Raw genomic sequence first — 9,214 nt, 5'->3', positions numbered from 1 at the left:
GATTTTGTTTCTTTGAGTTGTAAATCTTTGGTATGGGTTGATTTGAAGAACGAATGTCCATATATTGTTTGTTTGGTGAATATTATTCGATTTCATAAGAACTCTGCTTTCTTTGTCCACACCAAGCAATCAAAAATACAAATACACAAATTTGCATCTATTTGTAGCAAATCGTTTGTTCATAAGATTAAGCTAATCTTTGTCCCCCTCTAAGCAATCAAAACACACAAAAAAAGAAAGAAGATTTTGCATCTACATCACATAAGGACATTGTTTTCAGGAACATATTTTCTCCGCATTCTCATAATCTGACCTTTCATCGCGGTTTTAAGTTGTAGTAGTACACCAAACTTCAAGAAACTTTCTTGCAGAGAATTAGAGAAAACCATTGTCAGAGCAAATCTCTCAGAGTTGTTCTTACCATAGAACTCTGTTTTAGCTACAAAACAACAATGGCAAGAACTTAGTTATAACAGAAAAATTAGTTGTCAAATATAGAGGAGTAAACTAATTAACACTCACTTGTTCTTGAAGTTGAGGATGATGACGCGGAAGGCCACACTCATCATACAATATAAGGCCGCTAAACCGCGGCAATTCACATTTCTCACCCATCAGAATCGGTCGCTTCCAAACCGGATCAACCGCATTCAGACTCCTTTCTTTAGCTGCAAGCAATGGAGGCGGCCTTAGCGGTTCCATCTCCATCCACTTGGCTCCGGAGCTCCAACAAAACGAACCCATCAACGTTCTCTTCACTTTACTCCACTTACATTTCCTCTTTTCCTCCATAGCTCTCGATACAACCGCTGCTTCGAACGCCCACTCCGCGTCTGCTACTTGCTTCCCTCGAGAATTGCGGTTGAGAAACGCTGCGACTATGCAGAGTAAAGTTACTGCAGCCGCTGTTCCGACCAAGATCACAACTGCTTCTTGTGTTGTTAGCTTCAGTTTGTCCTCCAACTCCCACAAGACTTCCATTGTTTGTTAAATTTGGGGGTCTTTTTTAGGGGTCTCAGTAGTGAGAGCAGCAAAGTATATAGGTGAAAATGGTGAGCTTCATGTGAATACCACCGTTATAGATTTATTCATCTCATTATGATATATTATAACCCATCAACCAAAACTTTCGTCTCTCTCACCTTGACGATTCATTGTGTTTTGAGTATTGATGTCATTGTGGTATTAAATTCATCCGTTGGTAGTCTACGTAACGGAAACTAAACAAATTTATTGCTGCCTAAAGAAAAATTAAATATAACATTTGTCATTGTAGTCGTATGATTGTTACGTTTTGTATGATTGTTACGTTTTGTAAACCTTACGTATCGTTTTAAGACGAGAGCGTCAATTTAGCTTAGAAAATGAATTGAGGAAATTGTAACACTAACAAGGTAGAGAATCTAGAGATAGTCAAATTTAGATTGAATTTTTTTTTTTGACGATTTAAAGGTTAATTGAATGATTTGTAGTATGAGAAATGAGTAATATATCTTATGGGAATCTTATATTCACGGTATAGCTAGTGGGGACAAAAGGTGTTTATGACATCACGAGCCACACAAGTGTGTGGACCTGTCATGGTGCCACCAATTAAAGACGAAGTGGAGTAAATTGAAAAAAGCCGAAATAATTGGGTAGTATTGACAAAAAGGTAAACATCACAGAGAAATACTGTAAATCAGGAAAATATCAAGGACTAGTTCTGAAAATAATAATTATTAAGCAAACCTCCGCTTTATCAATTTCCGGCGAATTGGAAATTTTGAAGGTTTTTGATTTCTTCAGAGCAAATCGGAGTTTGTTACAGTTGAGGGAACGTCGAAGCTGATCGATCCTCAATTTGATGAACAAGGCGTTATCTAAGGAACCCTAATTTGTTTTCTCCGGTGCGAAAGCTTGTTTTTTGTTCATCGTCGAAGGTCAGTGCGTGATTCTGAGTTTGTAAACCTTTTCGTTCTCGAATTTGTTGGCTGACTATGTAAACGAACACCGTGTGCCAGGAATTGAGATTATAGTTTTGAAACGATTCTAAGATCATAACTGGTTAAACGTTTAAGGTAATGTCTGGAAGAAACCGTGGACCTCCTCCTCCACCTTCGATGAAAGGTGGGTCTTACAGTGGCTTACAACCTCCGGTTCACCAACAACCGCCTTTCGTTAGAGGCTTGGGAGGAGGAGGACCAGTGCCACCACCTCCTCATCCTTCTATGGTTGATGATGGTAGGGAAGCTCCACAGTTTAGAGTTGATGCAAGAGGTCTTCCTCCACAGTTTTCAATCATGGAGGATCGTCTCGCTGCTCAGAACCAAGATGTTCAGGGGTTACTTGCTGATAACCAGACGGTGGCTGCTATTCATGTGGCGCTGAATCAGGAACTTGAAGTTGCTCAGCATGAGTTGCAGAGAATTATGCATTACATTGATTCATTGAGAGCTGAGGAAGAGATCATGATGAGGGAGATGTATGATAAATCTATGCGGTCCGAAATGGAACTGCGTGAAGTTGATGCTATGCGAGCTGAGATTCAGAAGATTCGGGTGGATATTAAAGAGTTGACTTCGGGTAGGCAAGAACTTACCAGCCAGGTTCATGTGATGACTCAAGATTTGGCTAGACTTACATCAGATTTGCAGCAGATACCAACACTAACTGCAGAAATTGAGAACACAAAGCAAGAGTTGCAAAGAGCAAGGTTAAGACCAGTTTCTTTTTTAAGATTTGCCTTTGTTCATAATCATATTGATGTTAATGCTGTGATTGCTGTTTTGTAGAGCGGCTATTGATTATGAGAAGAAAGGGTATGCGGAAAATTACGAGCACGGCAAGATCATGGAGCATAAATTAGTTGCAATGGCTCGGGAACTGGAGAAGCTTCGAGCAGAGATTGCTAACTCAGAGTCGAGAGCTCATGCAAATGGCCCTGTTGGGAATCCTGGTATGATGAATTTTTAAATAATCACAAACCTTTGAAATTAGTCATCATAGTGCCTATTCAATGCACAGTAGGTGAGAAAAATCACTAGGAATATACAGTGGAGCTACAGTTGAATGCATGTGCCGATGTTAAGCAAAAACATGTTTTTGATCAGGTGGAGTTGCTTATGGTGGTGGCTATGGAAATCCTGAGGCTGGGTATCCTGTGAATCCTTATCAACCCAACTATGTCATGAATCCAGTAAGTTGTAAATTCATAGCTTTTATCTCTTTCTCGTTAGAATCTCTTTTTTAGTTTTTACCAAGAAGACAATATTGCCTGTGCTATAGTAGATCAGTAGATGATATGTCTGAACTCACCATAGTTATGTTATGTCTAGACAGTTTCACACTTAGTTTGAACTTTGAATCTTGGACATGAACCGGAACTTCAGTAGCCAATAGTCCAGCAAGTTCGAACAAGTCAATATAGTGTAAAAACTAAAGAGAACTGGATCAATAGATTTATTAGACGAGATAGTCAACAATAGCCGATGAAACCTGTGACAGAATATGTAACTGAACAGAAACTATCTTCATATATCTCATATTCTTGTAGTTTTAGGTGCATACATATATAAAGCAATGTGCTCATATGAATATGATACAAATGATGGTTCAGGCACAAGCAGGCGTTGTTGGCTATTATCCTCCTCCTTACGGACCGCAGGCTGCGTGGGCTGGTGGCTACGATCCGCAGCAGCACCAGCAGCAGCCATAAGGACAACAAGGACATCGATGAAAAATTCTTCCATCTGTCTTTCCAGCAACTCTCATGAAATTTCTTTTTGTAAGTTTACTCTGATTATTGAGGATGATGCATATAATTATTGCAAATGATTATAAAACAAGCAGCAAAAAGCCATAAATACAGCGTTGTTAATTAAGAAAAAACATGAAAGCCCAATAGTTATATAAAAAGAAAAGCCCATTAACATCTTAAATAGGCCGAATGAAGGCCCATAATAAATCTCACCTCCCTCCCTTGCACGCTCTTATAAAAACAATTGGCGGGTAATTCTTAAAATTTTTATTTTTCGGTTTGGGTGAAACGAAAAGAAAAGAAGAAAAGAAACGAAATTTTAAAAATGAGAACAGATTTTAGAAATTTGGCGCACAGAAAACAATTGGCGGGCAAATCTCGTTTTCGCTTTGCCTTTAATTTCTCCGAGATCTAACGACTGTTCATACAATCATTCAGACACAACCAGAGAGATCTGAAACTAGAAGCCATGGATGCTGCTGCTCAGTATCAAGATCTGCCTCCTCTCAAAAGATACAGACTGATGCAGCGAGATCTCGAAGCTGCGCAACAGAACCAACCGGAGACGAAGTCGTTGCAGTTGCCGGCCAAGAAGAGGAAGCAAACTCGAGTCGACTACGATGACGACAACGAGAACTCTAACCCTACCTACCGTTGTCTTCCGGCGAAGAAAAGGATCTGGGCGGTTGATCCTGATCTGCTCTCGGGTAACCCATTTTCATCTTTTGATCTGAATATAGAGTATAAGCCTTCTGTTGAGGAGAGTTCAATAGAGAAAAAGTCAACTCTAGTGGTTGAATCGAGTCTAGAGGTAGAAGAAGATGATGATAAAGAGAATATAGATCCTCTAGGGAATGTAAAAGTGTTGGATCTAGAACTAGAAGATAGAGAAGAAGTAGAAGATGAAGATGGGATTATGTGTTCTGTTTGTCAAAGTACAGATGGTGATCCAACAAATCCAATTGTGTTCTGTGATGGTTGTGATTTGATGGTTCATGCTTCTTGTTATGGGAATCCTCTTGTTAAGGCTATACCAGAAGGTGATTGGTTTTGCAGACAGTGTATGTCTTCGAAGAAGAATCCAGTCTCTTGCTGTTTGTGTACAACTAAAGGTGGAGCGATGAAACCTACGAATGATGGTCGATGGGCTCACATCACTTGCGCGTTGTTTGTGCCTGAGGTTTATTTTGAGGATCCTGAAGGAAGGGAAGGGATTTGTTGTAGCGAGGTACCGAGTAGGAGATGGAAAGATAGGTGTTATTTGTGTAACGTTAGGCGCGGGTGTGTTACTGAGTGTTCGGAGATGAGATGTCAGTTGGCTTTTCATGTTACTTGTGGTTTGAAGGAAGATCTTTGTATTGAGTATCGTGAAGGCAAGAAGACTGGTGGTATTGTTGTTGGTTTCTGCAATGAGCATACCAAACTATGGGAAAAGGTAAGATTACTATCAAATTTACTACTGTTTTGTTTTGCTGATCTGTTTAGTTGTGTATGTATGCAGGGTATAGTGTAGGGATCAATTTTGATGATAAGTTTTTGTTTTTCAGCAACAGGAAAGTGGAAAGTACAAGATAGTTGCGAGAGATGAAGATAAAAAGTAGGAGAAAGCTCGAGGGCCATGACCACCATGCTTTTGCTTGCAACTCTGAAGCTTCCACTCATGTACTTTTTTTTTTTNTTTTTTTTTTTTTTTTTTTTCTGATTTTTATTGTTATTGTTATTTGATAAGTGAGAGTAGCCCTGGTGCTAAATGCTGTCAAGTTTATGATATTCTGAAAAAGCTATGTTAATTTTTTGGTCATTCTTATTCCATTCTTGTTATATTTTAAAGCTTTCAAAGAGGTAGAGCTAGGCTTGATGATAGGCCTTGATTCTCTTGTTCTATAATAAAATACTTGTCCTCTCTTTGAAAAATCAAATCTTTTGTCATTTCTCTGGAAATCAATAAGCAGACCAACCAATAAAAAAAAAAGAAGATTCTTTACATACAACATTACTTATCCAGAAACTCCTCTGACTGACGAATTTAGACGCTAATAGTAAAGAAATGGTTTCGTTGGTTTACGCTTCAACCGATAACCTAACCGGGAACCTCTCTCAATACACGTAATCAGAAACAAAACTCTCCGACCATCAGAACTGAAAACAACAACCCAATCAGATTGTCTTAGCTATCTTATAAGTTCATTGCAGGTCGAATTTTAGGGTTTAAGAAACCTGTATTCTTACATTTTTCAAGAAAATCTTGTATCAAAAAACATCACTTGTGATCCACAAAACGGGTAAACACACAGAAATCGAACAGAGGAAGAAGAAGAGATCGATCTGGGAGATGTAGATTTTGAGGGGAAAAAAAAAATTTGGACCATTTCTCGATTTGTGCGTGTCATCCTTGCGCAGGGGCCATGCTAATCTTCTCTGTATCGTTCCAATTTTATCGGATGTCCCCGTAGGGACAATCACTTACGCTACTCTAACCTTATTTAAACACAGCTCTCTCTCTTCAGCTACGCGATGTGGGATAAATTGCCATCGTGTTTAGTACTAAATGGGCCTGTCTGCCTCTCTTCATGGGCCTTTTAATTATTATTATCATCACTTCGAGCTTTTTTTTTTTTAATAACACAGTAGTTTTTTTATACTAAATATATAAAAGCTTTAATTTCAAATATAATCGTCGGAACAAAAAAAAAAAAAAACAATGACCGTTTTGATTCTACGGATCGAGATACAATGCTTGTCGGAACTTTAAGGTTGCTCTCACGAAACCCAGATTTATTCTCAGCTATAACCCCAAAGCCTTCTTCTTCTGCTTCATTTTCTTTATTATATTCGACAGTTTCTGGAAAAATCGAAGAACACCCGAAGAGATACGAGTACCACAATGTTGCTACATGTATCTCCGCGTTACAACGGTGTGCCCAGCGCATCGATCACGTTTCCGGCGAACAGATCCACGGTTTCATGGTTAGGAAAAGGTTTCTCGAAGATTCGCCACGCGCCGTCACGAGTCTCGTCAACATGTATGCCAAGTGTGGTCTTATGCGGAGTGCGGTGACGGTCTTTGGCGGATCCGAACGCGATGTGTTTGGTTACAACGCTTTGATTTCTGGGTTTGTGTTGAATGGGTTTCCTTTGGATGCGATGGAGATGTATAGAGAAATGAGAGCTAAAGGGATTTTGCCTGATAAGTATACGTTTCCTAGTTTGCTTAAAGGAAGCGATGCTATGGAGGTTTCTGATGTTAAGAAGGTTCATGGTTTCGCGTTTAAACTTGGGTTTGATTCCGATTGTTACGTTGGGAGTGGTTTGGTTACTTCTTATTCGAAGTTCAAGTCAGTGGAGGATGCTCAGAAAGTGTTCGACGAATTGCCTGAGAGAGATGACAGTGTGCTTTGGAATGCTTTGGTCAATGGGTATTCACAGATTTTTAGATTTGAGGATGCTTTGGTAGTCTTTAGTAAAATGCGTGAAGAAGGTGTAGTCCTAAGTAGGCATACGATTACAAGCGTCTTATCTGGTTTTACTGTATCAGGAGATCTTGACAACGGTAGGTCAGTCCATGGTCTTGCGGTGAAAACGGGTTCTGATTCTGATATTGTTGTGTCAAATGCGTTGATTGATATGTATGGAAAGAGTAAGCGGCTAGAAGAGGCAATTAGTATATTTGAAGCAATGGAGGAGAGAGACATATTTACTTGGAACTCTGTTTTATGTGTTCATGACTACTGTGGTGATCATGATGAAACCTTGGCTCTTTTTAAAAGGATGCTATGCTCTGGAATCCGACCTGATATTGTTACATTGACAACCGTTCTGCCCACTTGCGGTCGTCTAGCTGCACTGAAGCAGGGCAGAGAGATTCATGGCTACATGATCGTCAATGGACTTCTAAACCGTAATTCCAATACTGAATTCTTCATACATAACTCTTTGATGGATATGTACGTGAAATGCGGGGACTTGAGGGACGCTCGGATGGTTTTCGACTCGATGAGGATTAAAGACTCTGCTTCTTGGAATATCATGATCAATGGTTACGGTGTGCAGAGCTGCGGTGAGTTAGCTTTGGATATGTTTTCCTGCATGTGCAGAGCCGGTGTCAAACCCGATGAAATCACATTCGTTGGGTTGCTACAAGCCTGTAGCCACTCAGGCTTTGTGAACGAAGGGAGAAGATTTTTGGCTCAGATGGAGACGGTATATAACATTCTCCCAACAAGTGATCACTACGCTTGTGTAATAGACATGCTTGGCCGTGCAGACAAGCTAGAGGAAGCATATGAGTTAGCAATATCAATACCCGTTTGCGATAATCCCGTAGTTTGGAGGTCAATACTGTCATCTTGTCGTCTTCACGGGAACAATGATCTCGCACAATTGGCAGGAAAGCGGCTAAGTGAGCTCGAGCCAGAGCATTGCGGTGGTTATGTATTAATGTCTAATATTCTTGTGGAAGCTGGGAAGTACGAGGAAGTGTTGGACGTTAGAGATACAATGAGACAGCAGAATGTGAAGAAGACACCAGGTTGCAGCTGGATTGCGCTCAAGAACGATGTTCACACCTTCTTTACCGGCGATCGGACTCACCCAGAATTGAAATCTGTCCACGCTTGGTTAAACCTATTGATTTCTCATATGCATGGTAATGAGTCAATGATGCTCGACCACTTGTTTGTGTAGACGTCAGATCTTTTTGTAACCATTGAGTATAATTTACTATTTATGTTCGGTGAAAGACAATAGTTTACGGACTATAAAAATCTAATCAACCACATCTTGGGACTTGTAAATTTTTCTTTTTTTTGATCAAAGGACTTGTAAATTCTTTGGTCATTCCTCTGTGTTATTAGCCAAGAGGCCAATTTTGATTAACATTGATTTATTTTGTAGTCCTTTATTCTTGAAAGGCCAAAGTCTTAAATCTTTTCCAACAAGAAATCACCTGGATGATCCAAGCTTACCGGAGCAGTTTCCAAGAGCACATTAGGCTTCAGCCGAGACATTTGGTGGGGTTAAAAACTGAACCATTTTTATTACAATCTCAAATGTGTTCAAATCAGGCTTCGATCGAATAATACTTACATTACATAACAACTAACGAGAGGAGTTTCTGGCAATAGCCAACAGCGCCAATGTGCTAAATTCTAAGACATGCCATACCCAACCGCACCCATGTTCCGGTGTGCTGCTACTGCAACCGCGGCAGCTCCAGCAGGACCAAATTGGGATTGTGCCTGCAACAGCTTAGCATCAATACCCACCTTGTGCTGTGATTGGACATAAGGGTTTGGGTTCAGCTCAGCTGGCTTCACGGAGTTGCATTGGGAGGGGACAAACTGCGGTTTTGGTTGAGAAGCAGCAGCTGTACCACCGTGGTGCTTCTCTTGGTTCATGGAGTTAGGATGGAAGAAATAGTTAGGAGATACCGTCTGCGGAGGGAGTACCGTGCTTCTGTAATATGATGTCCTAGCA

At 40.2% G+C, this 9,214-nt stretch overlaps 4 protein-coding genes and 1 pseudogene across 7 annotated transcripts in view; 3 read left to right on the top strand and 2 right to left on the bottom strand.

Annotated features, from left to right (window-relative positions):
- Positions 91–1,128, bottom strand: LOC104765288. Its single transcript, XM_010488977.2, has 2 exons — positions 523–1,128; positions 91–439 (listed from the first exon to the last, which is right to left on the bottom strand). The coding sequence occupies exons 1-2, from the start codon at positions 979–981 to the stop codon at positions 392–394; spliced, it is 507 nt and encodes a 168-aa protein (XP_010487279.1). The 5' UTR covers positions 982–1,128; the 3' UTR covers positions 91–391.
- LOC104765286 (protein FLX-like 1) lies at positions 1,737–3,845 on the top strand. 2 transcript variants are annotated; one of them, XM_010488974.1, is made up of 5 exons: positions 1,737–1,922; positions 2,004–2,695; positions 2,775–2,938; positions 3,093–3,178; positions 3,599–3,845. In XM_010488974.1, exons 2-5 carry the CDS (start codon positions 2,064–2,066, stop codon positions 3,695–3,697), a joined length of 981 nt encoding a protein of 326 aa, XP_010487276.1. In that variant the 5' UTR covers positions 1,737–1,922; positions 2,004–2,063; the 3' UTR covers positions 3,698–3,845. The 2 variants fall into 2 exon arrangements, with proteins under 2 accessions (XP_010487276.1, XP_010487277.1); XM_010488975.2 differs by having other exon boundaries at positions 1,746–1,922; positions 2,061–2,695.
- LOC104765287 (protein Jade-1-like) lies at positions 4,043–5,621 on the top strand. Its single transcript, XM_019240599.1, has 2 exons — positions 4,043–5,174; positions 5,287–5,621. Exons 1-2 carry the CDS (start codon positions 4,209–4,211, stop codon positions 5,338–5,340), a joined length of 1,020 nt encoding a protein of 339 aa, XP_019096144.1. The 5' UTR covers positions 4,043–4,208; the 3' UTR covers positions 5,341–5,621.
- On the top strand, positions 6,441–8,526 carry LOC104765285 (annotated as a pseudogene).
- The window catches only part of LOC104765283 (mitogen-activated protein kinase 19), a 4,254-nt gene continuing 3,789 nt past the window's right edge, over positions 8,750–9,214 (bottom strand). Inside the window, exon 11 of one of the 3 annotated variants that reach the window (XM_010488968.1) lies at positions 8,750–9,214. In XM_010488968.1, coding sequence (XP_010487270.1) covers positions 8,887–9,214 — 328 coding nt within the window. In that variant the 3' untranslated portion in view covers positions 8,750–8,886. The other 2 variants (XM_010488969.2, XM_010488970.2) reach the window with 2 other exon arrangements.

The sequence above is a fragment of the Camelina sativa genome, chromosome 19 (assembly GCF_000633955.1).
Source record: "Camelina sativa cultivar DH55 chromosome 19, Cs, whole genome shotgun sequence".
Classification (NCBI taxonomy): Eukaryota; Viridiplantae; Streptophyta; class Magnoliopsida; order Brassicales; family Brassicaceae; genus Camelina; species Camelina sativa.
The sequence above is the reverse complement of the archived record's forward strand: the minus strand, read 5'-3'. Positions and strand labels throughout refer to the sequence as shown.

Bases quoted from the DNA above. Each gene is read 5' to 3' on its own strand.
- LOC104765288 (XM_010488977.2), bottom strand. From the start codon at position 981: ATGGAAGTCTTGTGGGAGTTGGAGGACAAACTGAAGCTAACAACACAA. The intron at 440-522 runs GTGAGTGTTAAT...GTTGTTTTGTAG, and splicing joins ATCCTCAACTTCAAGAACAA to CTAAAACAGAGTTCTATGGT.
- LOC104765286 (XM_010488974.1), top strand. From the start codon at position 2,064: ATGTCTGGAAGAAACCGTGGACCTCCTCCTCCACCTTCGATGAAAGGT. The intron at 2,696-2,774 runs GTTAAGACCAGT...GCTGTTTTGTAG, and splicing joins CAAGAGTTGCAAAGAGCAAG to AGCGGCTATTGATTATGAGA. The intron at 3,179-3,598 runs GTAAGTTGTAAA...ATGATGGTTCAG, and splicing joins CCAACTATGTCATGAATCCA to GCACAAGCAGGCGTTGTTGG.
- LOC104765287 (XM_019240599.1), top strand. From the start codon at position 4,209: ATGGATGCTGCTGCTCAGTATCAAGATCTGCCTCCTCTCAAAAGATAC. The intron at 5,175-5,286 runs GTAAGATTACTA...TTTGTTTTTCAG, and splicing joins ATACCAAACTATGGGAAAAG to CAACAGGAAAGTGGAAAGTA.